A 19828-nucleotide genomic window follows, 5' to 3' on the forward strand; every position below is an offset into this window, starting at 1 on the left:
CATTAGAAACTACAGCATTCACTTTAAATAGGGCACCGTCCAAATCCGTTGAGACGACACCGTATGAACTATGGTTTGGCAAGAAACCTAAGTTGTCGTTTCTTAAAGTTTGGGGCTGCGATGCTTATGTGAAGAAACTTCAACCAGAAAAGCTCGAACCCAAAGCGGAGAAATGCGTATTCATAGGATACCCTAAGGAAACTATTGGGTATACCTTCTATCTTAGATCCGAAGGTAAAACCTTTGTTGCCAAGAACGGATCCTTTCTAGAGAAAGAGTTTCTCTCGAAAGAAGTAAGTGGGAGGAAGGTAGAACTTGATGAGGTAATTACACCCCCTCTCAAACAGGATAGTAGCGCAGTGCAGGAAGTTGTTCCTATGGCGCCTACACCAACCGAAGAGGAAGTTAATGATAATGATCATGAAGCTTCAGATCAAATTACTACTGAACCACGAAGGTCCACAAGGGTACGCTCCGCACCAGAGTGGTACGGCAACCCTGTAATGGAAATCATGTTGTTAGACAACGGTGAACCTTCGAACTATGAAGAAGCGATGGCGGGCCTGGATTCCAACAAATGGCTTGAAGCTATGAAATCCGAGATAGGATCCATGTATGAGAACAAAGTATGGACTTTGATGGACTTGCCCGATGACCGGCAAGCCATAGAAAATAAATGGATCTTCAAGAAGAAGACTGATGCAAACGGTAATGTAACCGTTTATAAAGCTCCACTTGTCGCAAAGGGTTTTTGACAAATTCAAGGAATTGACTACGAAGAGACTTTCTCTCCCGTAGCGAAGCTGAAATCAGTCTGAATCATGTTAGCAATTGCCGCCTTTGATGATTATGAAATTTGGCAAATGGACGTCAAAACAGCGTTCCTTAACGGGAACCTTAAGGAAGAGTTGTATATGATGCAACCAGAAGATTTTGTCGACCCTAAGGGTGCTAACAAAGTGTGCAAGCTCCAGCGCTCCATCTATGGGCTGGTGCAAGCATCTTGGAGTTGGAACATTTGCTTTAATGAGGTGATTAAAGCGTTTGGGTTCATACAGGTTTACGGAGAAGCCTGCCTGTACAAGAAAGTGAGTGGGAGCTCTGTAGCTTTCCTCATACTGTATGTGGATGACATATTATTGATGGGGAATAATATAGAGATGTTGGAGAGCATAAAGGCCTATTTGAACAAGAGTTTTTCAATGAAGGCCTATTAAGCATCAAGATCTATAGAGCTAGATCGAGACGCCTCATAGGTCTTTCGCAAAGTACATACCTTGACAAGATATTGAAAAAGTTCAATATGGAAAACTCAAAGAAAGGGTTCTTGCCAGTTTTGCAAGGTATGAGATTGAGTAAGACTCAGTCGCCGACCACGGCAGCAGATAGAGAGAAGATGAGTTATGTCCCCTACGCTTCAGCCGTAGGCTCTCTTATGTATGCCATGCTGTGTACCAGACCTGATATAAACCTTGACATAAGTTTGGTAGGGAGGTACCAAAGTGATCCCGGTATGGATCACTGGACAGCGGTCAAGAATATCCTTAAGTACCTGAAAAGGACTAAGGAAATGTTTCTCGTTTATGGGGGTGATGAAGAGCTCGTCGTAAAGGGTTACGTCGATGCTAGCTTCGACACAGATCCGAATGACTCTAAGTCACAGACCGGATACGTATATGTTTTGAATGGTGGGGTTGTGAGCTGGTGCAGTAGCAAGCAAGAAGTCGTGGCAGCATCTACATGTGAAGGGAGTACATAGCTGCTTCTGAAGCAGCTCAAGAAGGAATTTGGATGAAGGAGCTCATCACCGACCTTGGAGTGGTTCCAAGCGTGTCGGGTCCAATGACACTCTTCTGTGATAACACTGGGGCCACTGCCATAGCCAAGGAGCCCAGGTTTCACCGAAAGACGAAGCACATCAAATGCCGCTACAACTCCATCTAGGACCATGTCCAGAGTGGAGTGATAGAGATTTGTAAAGTACATACGGATCTGAATGTTGCAGACCCGTTGACTAAACCTCTTCCACGAGCAAAACATGATCAACACCATAATTCTATGGGTGTTCGATACATCACAATGTAACTAGATTATTGACTCTAGTGCAAGTGGGAGACTGTTGGAAATATGCCCTAGAGGCAATAATAAAATGGTTATTATCATATTTCCTTGTTCATGATAATCGTCTATTGTTCATGCTATAATTCTATTAACAGGAAACAGTAATACATGTGTGAATAAATAGATCACAGTGTGTCCCTAGCAAGCCTCTAGTTGGCTAGCTCGTTAGTCAATAGATGATCATGGTTTCCTGGTCATGAGCATTAGATGTCATTGATAACGAGATCACATCATTGGGAGATTGATGTGATGGACAAGACCCAATCCTAAGCGTAGCACTAGATCGTATTGTTCGTATGCTAAAGCTTTTCTAATGTCAAGTGTATTTTCCTTCGACCGTGAGATTGTGCAACTCCCGGATACCGTAGGAGTGCTTTGGGTGTGTCAAACGTCACAACGTAACTGGGTGACTCTAAAGGTGCACTACGGGTACCTTTGAAAGTGTCTGTTGGGTTGGTAAGAATCGAGATCGGGATTTGTCACTCCGCGTGACGGATAGGTATCTCTGGGCCCACTCGGTAGAACATCATCATGAGCTCAATGTGACTAAGGAGTTAGTCACACGATGACGTGCTACGGAACGAGTAAAGAGACTTAACAGTAACGAGATTGAACAAGGTATAGGTATACCGACGATCGAATCTCGGGCAAGTTCTATACCGACAGACAAAGGGAATTGTATACGGGATTGATTGAATCCTTGACATCGTGGTTCATCCGATGAGATCATCATGGAGCAAGTGGGAGCCACCATGGGTATCCAGACCCCGCTGATGGTTATTGGCCGGAGAGGTGTCTCGGTCATGTCTGCGTGTCTCCCACACCCGTAGGGTCTACACAATTAAGGTTCGATGACGCTAGGGTTATAGGGAATTGTTATACGAGGTTATTGAAAGTTGTTCGGAGTCCCGGATGAGATCCTGGACGTCACGAGGAGCTCCGGAATGGTTTGGAGGTAAATATTTATATATAGGACGGATGGTTTCGGACACCGGAAGTGTTTTGGGCGTCGCTGGTAACGTACCGGGAGCACCGGGACCACCGGGAGTGGCACCGGGGGTCCACCGGAAGGGGGCCACCACCCCGGGAGGCTAGATGGGCCAAGTGCGGGAGGGAACCAGCCCCTAGGTGGGCTGGTGCGCCCCCACACTCAGCCCAAGGCACAGGAGGTGGAGAGGGGGGGAAACCCTAGGTGCTGGTGGGCCTAAGGCCCACCTAGGTGTGCGCCACCCCTCCCCCCTGCCCTGGCCGCCGCACCTCCCATCTGGGGGGGCTTCCGCACCACCTAGGGTGGGAACCCTAGGGGTGGCACCCCCCCTCCTCCTATATATAGTGGGGGGTTTTGGGGCTGTTTGACACACAGTTTTCCATCTCCCTCGGTGCAGCCCTACTCTTCTTTCTCCTCCTCTCTGCCGGTGCTTGGCGAAGCCCTGCCGGGAGACCTCGTCTCTCCATCGACACCACGCCGTCGTGCTACCGGAGATCTTCCCCAACCTCTCCCTCCTCCTTGCTGGATCAAGGTGTGGGAGACGTCACCGGGCTGCACGTGTGTTGAACGCGGAGGTGCCGTGGTTTGGCACTGGATCGGAATCACACCGTGATCTAAATCGCCGCGAGTACGACTCCATCAACCGCGTTCTAGCAACGCTTCCGCTTAGCGATCTTCAAAGGTATGAATATGCACTCACTCCCTCTCTCGTTGCTGGTCTCTCCATAGGAAGATCTGAATATGCGTAGGAAATTTTTTGAATTTATGCTACGTTATCCAACAAGGGCAACATAGCAAAATATCGCGCGAACTAACTTGCTGAAAAGCTAAAACTAACTACACAGAAAAATCCTATGGATATTTCTACCCCGAAAACATATAAACATGTGGGGTTGCACAACAATAATTTCACCACACGATAAATGCAAGATAACGTCCTAAACACGGAAAATAAACTAGCGACAAATCCCTACACGCAAAAATACCAACGTCTACTCTAAAATACATGGAAAAGTGGTTCCTAAAACATTGACATTTCTACTACGGCATTCGAGCTAATCGAACACGCGCGAAAAATAAATGCGGGCACTATCCTATTGAGACAGCACGTAAACCTAGGCATATGGCGGCTCAAACTACGTCAAACAATTATGCAAGTTGCAAAAACGTAGTCTACGCGCAAAACTACCCAAAATCCATATGCTACACGCCTCGTTCCGACACACACTTAAACAGATACGAACGTTTAAATATTTAGCTAATTCCTGAACTGCAAGTAATTCGGAAATACTAAATTAAAATACTACCGGGCCGAAGGGACATGGGCACACCATAGCTAAATGGCGCCACGGGCGCGAAATAGGGATTGGGGGGTTGGATCTCACCGTGGGCCACTTGGGCCTGCTGGGGACGAGGCTGAGGCAGGCTGGGGCGCCTGGGAAGAGCTGGGCCGGGGCTGGCGCGCTTGGTGGGCCTCGGCTCGAGGCGGCCCACGGAGGAACACGCAGCGGGGAGGCTCCCCGATCTAGATCGAACGAGGGAACGCGGCGGCGGCGGGATCGGCCAGCACGGGGAGGCGGCACAGTTCCCGGCGGCGGGGACCAGGGCGGCGAGGCGAGGCTGAACGGGCCGGCTTGCCGGCGATGGCGGGCGGCGCTGGAGGCGCAGATATCCATGGCGGCCGACCCCTGTTGATGGAGAGACAAGGTGCAGGGGCTCCGGCGGGGCGAGGTGGCCACGGGCGGCGCTCCGGCGACGAGCTGCTGCCGGCTGCGGAGCAGGGGGCGCTTGGGGCGCGGGCTCCGGCGGGGGCTCGGGAGGAGCTCGACACGAGGGGCTAGCCGGCGGTGCTAGGCAAGAGGCGTGGGGGCACGGAAGGCAGAACGGGCGTCGGCGGCGGTTCGGGCCTGGGCGGGCCTGCGATGGGCTCGACGGGCCCGCGGTGGCTGGCAGGGAAGAGAGAGAGAGTAGGGGGCTAGGGTTTCGGGCGCGGATCCCGAGGTACATGGTGGTGGCTGTCTAAAATATGCACGGGGACTATATATAGACAAATGGGGGGGGCTAGGTTAACCGGAATTTCGTTCCGGATCCAACCGCGCGGTCGGATTCGACTAATTCCGAACGCGGGATGGACTAAATGGCCATGTAGAGTGGTTTACCGGAGACGAGAGGGAAAACGGGCGGCGCGGCAACAATTTTTGAAACACCGACAACCGTCCGACGGTAGACCGAATACGGTGCCGCTACGGTCGTCCGTTCGGGTACCAGACGGTCTCCGATCGCGATGAAATTCGACAGTCGGCCTAGCTATAACTAATCACGACCGCATGCCAAGTTTCACCCCGATCAGAGAAAGTTTTCAACACACTTTTAAAACAGGGTTTTGACGATGTCGCGGCGCGTGTGTGTGCGGTTGGGCTCGGAACGGACAACGACGTGAACCGGCAACTAACAACGAATGCAAGTTTTGAAAACTGGCGGCAACGGGATGCCGATGCAATGCTGATGATGCGCATGATGCGATGATGATGCGAAAAATAAAAATAATGACACGACGAAAACGGAAAGAAAAGGGGAATCTTCTGGAACGTCGGCATCGGCTGTCACATGGATTGTACAGTAAGGTATGGGGGGAAGATGGTAGTACCTTGCCTGCAGGTGACGCCATTGAGGAAGAGATTGGGGAGCATCCCATGGGAGAGGATGGGGATTGTCCAAGGGGGTGGGGTCGAGGCAAGCGACCAGAATGGCGGAGCAACTAGATCTTCCAGGTGTAGTGTGGAGATTGGCATTGGTGAGAACACGACTAGCCACCAGCCAGGTTAGGAGGGGATGAAAGCAGCTTGAGGAAGCGCTAGGAGGGCCAAACCCTAGGTATTTAGTAGAAAGAGGGGGTGGGAGGCATTATGTGCCAAATTTTTCGGATTCGTTTGCCCACCAGTTAATAGGCCAGTAGTGATTAATCGGTGTGGCAACTAATTAATCGGTATGATAACTCATTAATCGGTCTAACTGGCTAATTAATCGGCATGGCAAGTTACCATGATGAATAGGTGTTATTCGATTCGGTCACCCTAAGAGTAGCGATTAACTGGCAAGTTAACTGGTTAATCGGACGAATTCTTGAACAGTGCGCATAATGAAAACAGTCATCGAATATTGTCGCCGCCGCACCCGCACATCGTCCTCCATCCTTCATTGTCTCAGTGACCTCCATATTGTTAGAGTTAATAATGAGGCAATTGTAACCCGCCCTTTGCGCCAGTGTTAGGCCAAATTTGAGCGTCATTGCTTCAACCATCAATACATCCGCACAATAGTCAATCTTGTTGTTTCCTCCTGCAATAAATCTTCCTTTATCATCTCTAAGGACCTCCCCCATCATGCCCCGTAGCATATTATGGTCAAAAGAAGCATCCACATTAAGTTTCACAAATCCCCTGGGGGGCAAGACCATCCCTCCCTTATCACTGAGGCCTTTGGGGATGATGTGTTGATGAAGTTTGTTGTCAGGGCAAAAATTCCCATAGAAATCAAATGAGCATTCTGAGTTTTCTCCTTATGCACCAATTTTTGTCTTTCCCACCAAAGATAGATACCATGCCGAGATACCAATCATTTCATGTACAGTATGGCATCCCATAATCCTCATTTCTTGTTCTGGTAGAATAATTAAGTACTCCAACACCGCCTCTCCAACACGATCAACCTCACAAGCTTTTGCGATAATATCATCCATCCATAATCAACCTCCTTTGCTTTAGTACACAGAAAAAGAAAATGCTTTGTATCTTCTAGACCCCCAGAACAAGTGGGACAAATTGGTGAAATTTTCATATGTCTATTTGCAAGCGTTACACGGCAAGGAAGGGTGCCATGTAGTGTACGCGAGATAATTTTTTTAACCTTCGTCGGGTAAGATATCCTTCATAACTTACTCCAGACAGGGTTAGTCGTAGTTCGTCCCATCCCATTAGAATGTCTCGGTTTACTTCCATACTGATGGTCCCACTCCACTGAGTAAGCAGACCGCACCGAAAACATATCACTCTTCGTATAACTCCAGGTAATGAAATCTGGTATGTCATGTTGTGATAGTGGAATTGAAAGAATCCGTTGAACATCAATGGGCCACATTGTTTGTCTAATAAGGTCTTCATCCCAATGTGGAATTGAAAGAATCCATTGAACATCAATGGGCCACATTGTTTGTCTAATAAGGTCATCATCCCAATTATTCGTAACAGGATCAATCAAATCAGCCACTTTAGATAACAAAATTCCTCCCTTTGGCGTTACAGTTTTTCTATTGACACAATTTGGAATCCAAGCGCCATCCAAATGTTGATGTTTTGTCCATTCCCCACTCGCAATATAACCATTTTTTTAGAGAGTTCACACCAGTCATAAAACTCTGCGAGGTGAAGGAAGAGCCTTTCCTTAACTTAGTGTTCAGTAGAGCACCGTCAGAATAGTACTTGGCCCTTAGAATAGTAGCACACAAGGACTCGGGACTATCAAGAAGGCGCTACACCTGTTTGGCGAGCATTGCTAAATTAAAACAGTGGATATCATGAAATCCGATTCCTCCTTGGTTTTTAGGGACACACATCTTCTACCAGGCCATCCAATGCATCCTTCTACGATTCCCCTCGTCTCCCCACAAGAAATGCGCTATCGCGTCAATGATTCCTCTATAGATCTTTTTAGGAATTTTAAAGACCGACATTGCATAGGTGGGTATGGATTGGATAACAGCCTTGAGGAGGATCTCCTTCCCTCGAGTAGAAAGTAGTTTTCCCTTCCAACCACTAACTTTTTTTAACTATTCACTCAATCAGAAATTGAAAACACTCTGTTTTATCTAATCCCACATTTTCTCGCAAGCCCAGATATTTATCATTGAGGGCCTTAGTCATAATATTTAGAGTAGTACATAATTGTTCTCTAATTTCCACATTCGTATTAGGACTGATAAAAATTGCTAGATTTTTCAACGCTAACCAATTGTCCCGAAGCCGCTCAGTATGAATCTAGTATTGATTCGAGAGCTATCGCACTCTGATTGTTGGCTTTCATAAGAATCAACGAATCATCCGTAAAGAGAAGGTTTGTGATGGGTGGGGCATCTCTACAGACTTTTACACCCAAAATATTTTCATTTTTCTCAGCATATGCTAGCAAATGCATTCAAAACTTCTCTGCATAATAAGAAAAGATAAGGTGACAACGGATCACCGTGCCTCAAACCCTTTGTTGGTTTAAAACTTTCACTTTCCTTCCCATTAATTCGTACTCTGTATTCGATAATCGAGACACATTGCATAGTAAGATTTACTCAATCTTGACGGAAGTCCGGTCTCAACATAATCTCATTCAAAAAAGATTACTCAACTCAATCATAAGCTTTATGCATATCGAGTTTAATACCATACAATCTCTACAGACTTTATGATTATTTTTTTCTTGGGGTTGCAGCGGAAGAAAAAAGTATTGCGATCAACCAGTTTGCACGGCCTCTGCGGCGTGAGCTCTATCTTGTGACACGACACACGTATCGCTCTTGGCTTTTGCATCCATACATGCCTGTTACTTGTAAATCTCTCCCTGTCCCTCTCGCGCGCGCATCCACGGCGTGCGTCCGCGTCTCTCTCCAGCAGAGTCCTTGGCTGCCGTGCGAAACGTTTGCTAGTTCTGACCATTACTTGTGCGTCTCTGAGCCACAGAACCGCTACAAATACACCCCCACACGCCTGGTGACTAGCGACGACAGAACCCTCACGTACGCCTAGATCTCATCTCTTGTTCTCTTTCATTCGTTTCCTCTCTCCCTTTTTCTCGCATTCTGTTGTTGTGTGCAGAGTCTGCTCTCATGGCGCCGACTGCCCATGTACCACCTACCCTACCCCCGCTGTGAAATGCGTATCACAGTTAATGCGCATGCCTCATTTCCTGTTTCTTGGTTCTTCAGATTGCGGCGGTGCCCGCGCAAGAGCGAATTGGAGGCTGCGCGTGCGCGTGCAAGACGGCGGTGAGGTGCCACCCGGCGCTGTCGTCGGAGGGGAAGGCGTCAATCAGGGGAGTCGTCGGCAACCTGCTCGCGGCCGCCGGCAAGGACAAGGGCCTCCTCTCCCTCGGCGTTGGCGACGCCTCCGCGCACGCCTGCTTCCGCCGGGGCGGGGAGTTCGCTGCCGACGCCGTCGCCTGCGCCGCCAGGTCCGGGGACTTCGACTGCTACGCGCCCTCCTACGGCTTCCCCGCCGCACGCCGGTCAGGGCCGTTCATTTAGTCTGGTGATAAGGATGTTTCTTCAACTTGGCGCAGCCAATCAAAACATTCATTTAGTCCCAAACTTTTTATTAGAGGTTTCGTTTCTTAAAGCATCTCCAGCCGCGCCCCCAACACACCCTTCGGCCTTTTTTTTGCGGACGAAAAAAAACCCGGCCCTGACATCACATTAGAAAAGCTCTCACATCGAAATACCATTAGATACACAATTGCAAAAGGCTCTCACATCATCTTGATTTTCTTCCATTATGATTTTTTGCAACACCATCACATTCACATGCTGTTTCCTTTCCCGTTTGCCCATAACAAAAGACATTACCATATGTGGTACGACCTGCTTGGCTCCTCGCCACTTGGACTATCAATATCTATCACAAAGTTCTAACTTCCAAGTCAGTTGTACTACAAGTGCACCCCTTGATAGCTGACAACCACACATATACTAGCAGTAGATGGTACTCCCTCCGTCCCAAAATAACTGTCTCAAGCTTAGTATAACTTTATATTAGAGCTAGTACAAAGTTGAGACACTTATTTTGGGACGGAGGAAGTAGCAAATATGAACCAACCCCACCCCTCCCCACCCATATATACTAGCAGTAGATGATCGAACGTGTCCTCTATTTGTCCATCCGTCTCATATGTTCGGTCACTTGCACGTGATTGGTGGAGAGGAAAATAGAAAGAAAAAATGAATAAAGAAATGAAAAAGGTGGTTTGTGGTGGGGTCAGTCTTATGTGGTGGACTGACCGGGCGCGTCCTCATATCATCTCTATATTTAAAATAAATATGGGGCTTCGCGGATAGCCCGGACGTATAGAGATGATATGAGGTATCTGGTTGGGTCATTTTTTGCCTTCTTTCTTTTGTCCGGCCATTGACCGGGATCATTTGAGACGTTTGGGTGTAGATGCTCTAACCATTCCAAGCCGTGTCCGGCTGTAGATGCTCTAACCATTCCAAGCCGTTCATGTCACTGGTACACCTTCACTGACCAATCGCTTTACATTTTTTCCCAAATACGACAAAACTTTGACGGAAATCGTGTAAACTGAGATGCTCCCAAGAGTTTGCACTCTAAAAATGATGAAAACGATATTTACTTCATATTTCTCTTGACAAGATTTTACCAAGCTTGATGACATCCCTTGTAATTCTTTGACTGACGCAAGAGACATTCTTTGTAACAGCGCGGTCGCCGACCACCTGTCTGCCGGCACACACCACCGCATCCGGGAGTCCGATGTGTTCATGACGGTTGGTGGTACAGGCGCGATCACTGCCATCACCACGGTGCTCGGTGGGGCTCCAAGGGCTAACATCCTGCTGCCCCGACCGGGCTTTGCCCCCTACGAGGCAGCCTGCGAGCTTGTCGGCGCCGAGCCTCGGTTCTACGATCTCCTGCCCCAGCAAGGCTGGGAGGCCGACCTTGCAGGAGTACGCGCCATGGCTGATCGCGCCACAGCAGCCATAGTTGTCATCAATCCAAACAATCCATGTGGCGCGGTCTACTCTACGCAGCATCTTCTCCAGGTAACCATTGGACTGCAGAGTTCACGAGCACAGATTGCTGCATCCTGAAACTGAAATTACAGTGACTTTCATTAACAGAAACCTCTGAAGAATCAGGCTCCTACAAACACTGAATATTATGAACAAATGTACCTTCATGTACTCTGAACATGCATAATTTACTGGCATGGCACTGATCACCAACTGCATCCCTTGATCTATAGATTGCTGAAACTGCAAAAGAGTTGGGGATTCCAGTAATAGCGGATGAGGTATATGCACATATGGTCTTTGGTGCCAGCAAGTTTGTGCCCATGGCCTCATATGCGCACATCACACCAGTTATCACCATTGGAGCCATCTCAAAGAGATTCATGCTACCAGGATGGCGTCTCGGTTGGTTGGCATTCTGTGATCCTAATGGTACAATCAAGAATGTGAGACACTATATTCTTCTCATGTTTTTGCATTGCTGGCTATATGCACTCATGTACGGAGATCCATAATTTTGTTCTTTTAAAGGTCAGAGCTGCAACTGAGATGCTACTGAACGTGACTTCAGGACCAGCCTCAGTCATTCAGGTTAGGATCCGATCGCGAAACAATGTTGAACCTACACAAGCGAGTTTGCATTAATTCATTTAGATCTTTTCAAACACAGGCAGCAGTTCCTCAGATTCTTTTGGATGAACATGACGAGTTCCATCAGAATGTTGTGAACTTGCTAGGGTCTGCTGTGGATGCTCTCTACAGAAGAGTGAACCAGATTGAAGCTCTGAAATGCTACTCAAAGCCTCATGGTTCAATGTTCATGATGGTTGGTTCAAAGTTGCACTTGTCTTTATATATAATAATGTTTAGTTATCCTATCTTTGAATAGATGATCAAAATATTATGCAGGTTGAAATCAACACTTCACTTCTGTTCGGCGTTGCAGATGACATAGACTTTGCTTGCGAATTGATTAAAGAAGAATCAGTTCTTATTTTACCTGGTATAATACACCAAAATTTCCATCTTTCTCTTACTATTACCTTATAGCCTTTCTGAACTTCTAGGATATGATAAGCAATACTTGAAGTTCCTAAAATGGTTGATCTTGTACTGGCTTCTGTGTTCCCAAGTACTAGTCTTGTTCTCTAGATTTTCAATTTCAATCTGTCCTTTCTGATTTCCAGGTTCTGTCCTTGGGTTGAAGAACTGGGTTAGGATATTCTTTGGGGCACCTGTTGATCTAATACTGGAAGCCTGCGATAGGATTGAATCGTTCTGCCAGAGAAAGGCAGGTCAAGCAAAACTACTGAAAAAAAAGTTCTGAAACCAGCATATAGGGTTTTTGTTAGCTCAATAACATTTATACAGCCTCTGATTTCAGTTCTCAGATGAATATTTTATGTCATACAGCTGAAATTTGTATATAGAATCTGAGGAACAGTTAGCAGATAGTTTGTAGCAGAATAAAAGTCTGCAACAACTTTACAGAATAAAGGTTATCTCAATAAGCATTCCTTATTACTGCATAGCAGCAATATAATTACCGTCTATTGGTTGCAAATAACAAGTGAGCCACAAGATCAACTTTATTTCCAATCGAGCTACAACCATTGTGAGAGAAAAAAGAACAGTTCAATGTTCTAAACGCCAAGTACAATATTGACAGCTGTTGGTAGGAGGGTATAAAGTTAGACAAGTGTGCTTTGATGTCTAAGGAGGAAAGAAGTGCATAATCCAAATCCTTTGTTTCCAAAAGCGGCAATAAATCTATTGTGTAGTATCTAATAAAATGAATTTATCCCGTCATAAGTGTTGTCTCTTCATATGTTTAACAGTGCACGTGCAACGCACATGTAATAGAATGAATTTCTTCATTCATCAGGTTGTCAACCAGTTAATATGGGATGAAAACAATGGATATCTAGCATATACAAGTAATATTCCAATATATATAACACATTGATACTTGTACATTATTGACATTACACACTTAGAAGCGGCATGATCATCTTCGCTGCAAGCCCTCCTTTATCAAACGAACATGGAAATGGTTAAACCACAGTGATCGTTGTTGCCTTTTGTATTGTTATATCTTTTGCAGCCGAAGGCTATGTGGTACACCTCAGCTACCCAAACATCTACTCCCAATGATGATTCAAAGTTTTTTTAAGCAAGTAAGATGTTGTGACAAGTTCTTGAAGAACTGTGATTGCAAGGGTAGTAAATTCTGGTTAGGTTCTTACCAGGCGATTCGGCAACATTGCAACATTTGGTTCTATGAATTGAAGGAGGTAAGACACGTCAGTCAATTGGCAATCTTGTTCAATACAATATCGCTAGTCACCAAAAAGAAATGTTATGCGCTGGACTCGCTCTTGATATCATGAATTTTGTAAGGGAATCCCTTTGCTAGAAAGCACAACAAACAATTCTTTCTTTTTCATTGACAAGTGATAGCAGTGTAGAACAATTTGCCTAGGGTTTAAGAAGAGCGAAGCAAGGAAGAAAAAAATTGTATGTGGAGGAGCCTACCTGGAAGAGGGTCATTAAGGAGGGCCCTTGGGAGGAAGGAGGCGATGCAAACTTGATGTGGACGAGTATGGCGATCTTCTTGCGGAAGGTCACTGTAGAGGAGTTTGGGGTGACCAAGGGAAGTAGAAGGGAAGCTAAGGACACCTGGTGGTGGAACGATGAGGTCCAGAAGATTATTAGGGAGAAGAAGGACTGTTTCAGATGCCTATATCTGGACAGGGGTGCAGCTAACATGGAGAAGTATAAGGTGGCGAAGAAGGCAGCAAAGCGGGCGGTGAGTGAAGCGAGAGGTCGGGCGTATGAGGACCTCTACCAACGTTTAAACACTAAGGAAGGCGAAAAGGACATCTATAAGATGGCCAAGATTAGGGAGAGGAAGACGAGGGATGTCGGCGAAGTCAAATGCATCAAGGACGGAGATGATCAGCTTCTTGTGAAGGATGAGGCGATCAAGCGTAGATGGCGGGAGTACTTTGACAACCTTTACAATGGAGAGGTTGATAGCTCTACCATTGAGCTAGACGACTCCTTTGATGATACCAGCATGTGCTTTGTGCGACGTATCCAGGAGTGTGAGGTTAAGGAGGCGTTAAAAAGGATGAAAGTAGGCAAAGCGATGGGTCCTGATGGTATCCCCATCGAGGTGTGGAGAGGCCTTGGAGACATAGCGATAGTATGGCTAACTAAGCTTTTCAACCTCATTTTTCGGTCAAACAAGATGCCCGAAGAATGGAGGCGGAGTATTTTAGTACCAATCTTTAAGAACAAGGGGGATGTTCAAAGTTGTACTAATTACCGCGGAATCAAGTTGATGAGCCATACTATGAAGCTATGGGAGAGAGTCATTGAACACCGCTTAAGAAGGTTAACAAGCGTGACCAAAAACCAATTTGGTTTCATGTCTGGGAGGTCTACCATGGAAGCCATCTTCTTGGTACGACAGCTGATGGAGAGATACATGGAGCAAAAGAAGGACCTTCATATGGTGTTCATTGATTTGGAGAAGGCCTATGATAAGATACCTCGGAATGTCATGTGGTGGGCCTTGGAGAAACACAAAGTCCCAATAAAGTACATTACCCTCATCAAGGATATGTATGATAATGTTGTGACAAGTGTTCGAACAAGTGATGGCGACACCGATGACTTTCTGATTAGAATAGGGCTACACCAAGGGTCAGCTTTGAGCCCTTATCTTTTTGATTTGGTGATGGATGAGGTCACAAGGGATATACAAGGAGATATCCCATGGTGTATTCTCTTTGCGGATGATGTGGTGCTAGTCGATGATAGCCGAACGGGGGTTAATAGAAAGTTAGAGTTATGGAGGCGGACTCTAGAATCGAAAGGTTTTAAGCTTAGTAGAACAAAAACTGAATACATGAGGTGCAGTTTTAGTGCTACTAGGCACGAGGATGGAGAGGTTAGCCTTGGTGGGCAGGTGGTACCAGAGAGAGACACGTTTCGATATTTGGGGTCCATGTTGCAGAAGGATGGTGATATCGATGAAGACGTGGGCCACCGAATCAAGGCTGGGTGGATGAAGTGGCGCCAAGCTTCTGGCGTACTCTGTGACAAGAGAGTGCCACAAAAGCTAAAAGGCAGGTTTTATAGGACAGCTATCCGACCTGCGATGTTGTATGGCGCGGAGTGTTGGCCAACCAAGAGACGACATATCCAACAGTTAGGTGTAGCAAGATGCGCATGTTGAGATGGATATGTGGCCACACAAGGAAGGATCGGGTACAGAATGATGATATACGAGAGAGACTTGGGGTAGCACCGATTGAAGAGAAGCTGGTCCAGCATCGTCTCAGATGGTTTGGACATATTCAACGGAGGCCATCGGAAGCGCCGGTGCATAGCGGACGGATAAAGCGTGCTGAGAATGTTAAGAGGAGCCGTGGTAGACCAAACTTGACATAGGAGGAGTCCGTTAAGAGAGACCTGAAGGTTTGGAATATCGACAAAGACTTAGCCATGGACAGGGGTGCGTGGAAGTTAGCTATCCACGTTCGAGAGCCATGACTTGGTTTCGAGATCTTATGGTTTTCAACTCTAGCCTACCCCAACTTGTTTGGGACTGAAAGGCTTGGTTGTTGGTTGTTGTTGTTGTTGTTGTTGGAGGAGGAGCCTACCTGCTTGTCTTAAATTGTATCTAACTTTCCATCCTCCAGAAGAAACACAGTAATGTACGTTAGAACAACTGAAAGACTGCAATCAATACTTATACCATATTAAAATCCAACTTATTCAGATTTTCTCTTTCCGCACCAATGTCCTTGAGTTTCATTCATGCGCCGGCAACCTGGAAGAAGAAAACAAGATATTTGCAACAATACACAACAAACTGAGGTCTTTTTATGCACCAAGTAACTTAAACTGTTTACTTTGTCACAAATCAACCATTATTAAAATAAATTAATCACTGAAATATGTAGGTCGACTCGTGGAGACTTCTTTGAATAAGAACTCATCTGCCACTATTTTTTACACAATGAAACTGTAGGTGCTCCTTAAATATGTGCACGCTAGTTGTGTATTTCATCGATTGTTTAGAGAGAAGACATCAAAGGAAGGAACCAACCTGGACATGATGATAGATACACTAAGAAATTAAGTTCTGAATGAAGTGTACTACGATCCTCATCAACATCCAGTATTTCTCGTATATATCAGCAGTTGAGCACATCAAGTGCTTCTGAGTTTGGACAACGTGTTAAATTAAACTAGCATTCCTTTCATCCAAGAAATGGAACTGAAAGTAGTAGGGAGATCAAGAGTAAGCATGACTCACCACGGTATATTTAAGCTGCATGTCCTGAATTAGTTGGTCTTGAGGGCAAGGAATTTCTTCCACTTGCGTGCGAAGAGATGTACCCCCAAATTCGAGATTCACAGGTGAATTGTTCAAATAATAAGCAGTACACAACAGAACTATCAAAGCGACATCCCAATTTAAAAATTCTAGCAGTACTTTTCCTGTAACCTTGTCATATGTAGAGCATGTATGAATCCACAAGGACATCCTACCACATATCATGATTAAACATTACGAACAAAATTCGAAAGCAAGTAAAACCAACCACCTAATAAATATGCCATCGACGCATTTCAAATGATGGCCGATCTAAGATTACAACATGATAAATTAAAAAAAAACACGTATTGTAGTACCATCAAGCCAGAACAAGAACGCATAAATATGCCCACAAATTAAAGATCCTAATGACAAGACAGTAGCTGAATAAATCGAGGGAAAATGGGGATTCGGTTTGTTAGGTCTTTAAATAGGAGGGAAGACTCCCACTTCAGTTTAATGTAATGTGTTAGTCCAAATAATCTTCAAGTTGTTAGGAATCTGAATGGTACTATAGCCACAATAACCACCTCTCATATTTTCTCTAAAATCTTAGAGTAATTTGATGAAAGCGATCTAAGTGAGTGCCCATGTTAAACGGGAGAAATTCGGCGCGTGAGAATGATGTGGTAGAAGCTCTAGGAAATTACAAGTGTGACTTTATAGCCATAACATAAGCCACAAGCCTTGATGGCTAGTATATCACATTGAAACCGATACATTTTGTTGTAGTGGCTCATAAAATAGAGAGACATGCGATCATGCATGCGGATAATATATGTAAGTAGCAAGAAAACTAATTCCATATCCTATCCCATGCTATGGGATCTACTATGTAGTAATGGAGATAGAAGGTGTAACAATAAATGCAAACGCAACACGAGCTGTAGTCATGGAGAAGGATCAAAGGAAACATAAAAAAGGCTTCTACTGCAAGGGAAGAACCAAATATTAGATCCGAGTATATACATAAGTCCAACTACCATGAATAGAAGCAATGCCATGCCAATGCTTAATTCTGCGATCAGTAATTATGCAATTGAAGCTCTCATATCATACTCTCATTATTCTTCTAAAAAAATAATGTTGACTTCAAACCATTGAGAACTTGAGTATAAATGAAAAGGTGTGTGTGGGGATACATTAAGCACCCATTCATGTATAAAATAGCATTCGGATTTATCTCTAAAAAAATCAATTGAAAGAAGCCTGTCAGAGCACTGAGAAAGCTATAAATCATGCAGAAAATAACAAATAGCAAGAAATAACCTTACTTGTTCATATCTTTGGTGTTGGAATGAATAAACTACACATAACAGCCAGGAGTTGCACATATCCTTGGCGTTTGAATGAATAGACTTTGGAGAGCAACCAATAACTGCCCATATACTTGGTGTTCGAATGGATTCAAATTTAAAAGACCCCGATCCGAGCTTCATCTAAAAAAATGACAGAGGATGACGACAACATTGAACTAATTCCTTGTAGCTATTGCATCTGTAGATTTGTGTGCCCCCTTTCAGTCTTTCAATCCCTATAGGATTTGAACAAAGGTCAATGTAAAATCTAGGGGGAAAATGAAACACATAGCATCATATATGGATGAAGGGAGATATGGAGTATGAGAGCGGGGAAATTAAAACGAAGAGGGAGAGAGATCAAACAGGGGAACTCGTCGAACATGTAGTGGGCATCCACACAGTACTTGGTGCATCACGTCGGGGGCGGAGGGTGACGGTGTGAATGGGTGGCGACGTCGGGGTTGGCGGTGTGAAGTGTTGGAAGTATGCCCTAGAGGCAATAATAAAATAGTTATTATTATATTTCTTGTTTCAAGATAATCGTTTATTATCCATGCTATAATTGTATTGAATGGAAACATAAATGCACGTGTGGATATATAGACAAAACAATGTCCCTAGTGAGTCTCTAGTTGACTAGCCTGTTGGTCAAGGATGGTTAAGGTTTCCTAGCCATAGACAAGTGTTGTCAGTTGATGACGGGATCACATGATTAGGAGAATGCTGTGATGGACAAGACCCAAACTATAAACGTAGCATATGATCGTGTTATTTTGTTGCTATTGTTTTCTGCATGTCAAGTATTCATTCCTATTACCATGAGATCATGTAACTCACTGACACCGGAGGAATGCCTTGTGTGTATCAAACGTCGCAACGTTACTGGGTGACTATAAAGGTACTCTACAGGCATCTCCGAAGGTGTCCGTTGAGTTAGCATGGATCAAGACACGGATTTGTCACTCCGTGTGACGGAGAGGTATCTCGGGGCCCACTCGGTAATACAACATCACAAACAAGCCTTGCAAGCAATGTGAATAAATAGTTAGTCACGGGATCTTGTATTACGGAACGAGTAAAGAGACTTGCCGGTAACGAGATTGAAATAGGTATGGAGATGCCGACGATCGAATCTCGGGCAAGTAACATACCGAAGGACAAAGGGAATGATATACGGGATTGTGTGAATCCTTGACATAGAGGTTCAACCGATAAGATCTTTGTAGAATATGTAGGATCCAATATGGACGTCCAGCTCCCCCTATTGGATATTTGCCAGAGAGAGTCTTGGTCATGTCTACATAGTTCTCGAACCCGCAAGGTTTGCACACTTAAGGTTCTGTGACGTTTCCGGTATAGTTGAATTATTGATGTTGGTAACCAAATGTTGTTCGGAGTCTCGGATGAGATCCCGGATGTCACGAGTGTCTCCGGAATGGTCCGCAAACGAAGATTGATATATAGGATTGTTGCATTTGGCTTTCGAAAAGATTTCGAGCATTACCGCTAAAGTACCGGGAGTGACGAATGGGTTCCGGGGTTTTACCGGGAGGGGCCACCCACCCGGGAGAGAACCTAATAGGCCCATGGGTGGCCAGCCCAATAGGACTATTTTGGCTAGAGAAAAAATAAAGTAAAGGAAAGAAAAAAAAAGATAGGAGGTGGGCAAGAAGGAAATGACTCCTCCACCAAACCGAATTGGAGTAGGAGACCATCCTCCTTGGCTCGGCCGACCCCTCCTACTTGGAGTAGGAGGCAAGGCAGCCACCCATTGGTTCCTCCTATATATAGTGGAGGTTTGAGAGGGTTTTTGCACCTCAAGCCTTGTGCAAACCTCTCTCCCTCCACTAGTTCGTGACACATCGTAGCTAGATCGGTACGACATGGCGAAGCCCTGCCGGAGTAGCTCCACTATCATCACCGCCACGTCGTCGTGCTGCCAGAGAATTCAGCTACCTCTTCGTCTCTCTTGCTGGATTTACAAGTCGGAGATCGTCATCGAGCTGTACGTGTGTTGAACGCGGAGGTGCCGTCCGTTTGGTACTAGATCGGGACGGATCGTGGGACGGCGGCGATTTGGATCGCAAAGACTTTCCACTACATCAACCGTGTTTCTTAACGCTTCCCGCTTAGCGATCTACAAGGGTATGTAGATCTGATCTCCCTCTCATAGATGATCATCACCATGATAGGTCTTCGTGTGCGTAGGAATTTTTTTTGTTTCCCATGCA

The 19828-nt window shown here is 45.5% G+C and overlaps 1 protein-coding gene across 1 annotated transcript; it reads left to right on the plus strand.

Annotated features, from left to right (window-relative positions):
- Positions 1 to 8807: 8807 nt before the first annotated feature.
- Positions 8808 to 12422, plus strand: LOC123448372 (nicotianamine aminotransferase 1-like). The gene is made up of 8 exons (XM_045125219.1): positions 8808 to 8999; positions 9081 to 9379; positions 10589 to 10931; positions 11135 to 11347; positions 11433 to 11492; positions 11572 to 11727; positions 11811 to 11904; positions 12089 to 12422. The coding sequence occupies exons 1-8, from the start codon at positions 8982 to 8984 to the stop codon at positions 12226 to 12228; spliced, it is 1323 nt and encodes a 440-aa protein (XP_044981154.1). The 5' UTR covers positions 8808 to 8981; the 3' UTR covers positions 12229 to 12422.
- The last annotated feature ends 7406 nt before the right edge of the window (positions 12423 to 19828 follow it).

This window comes from Hordeum vulgare, chromosome 4H (genome assembly GCF_904849725.1).
Source record: "Hordeum vulgare subsp. vulgare chromosome 4H, MorexV3_pseudomolecules_assembly, whole genome shotgun sequence".
Taxonomy (NCBI): domain Eukaryota; kingdom Viridiplantae; phylum Streptophyta; class Magnoliopsida; order Poales; family Poaceae; genus Hordeum; species Hordeum vulgare.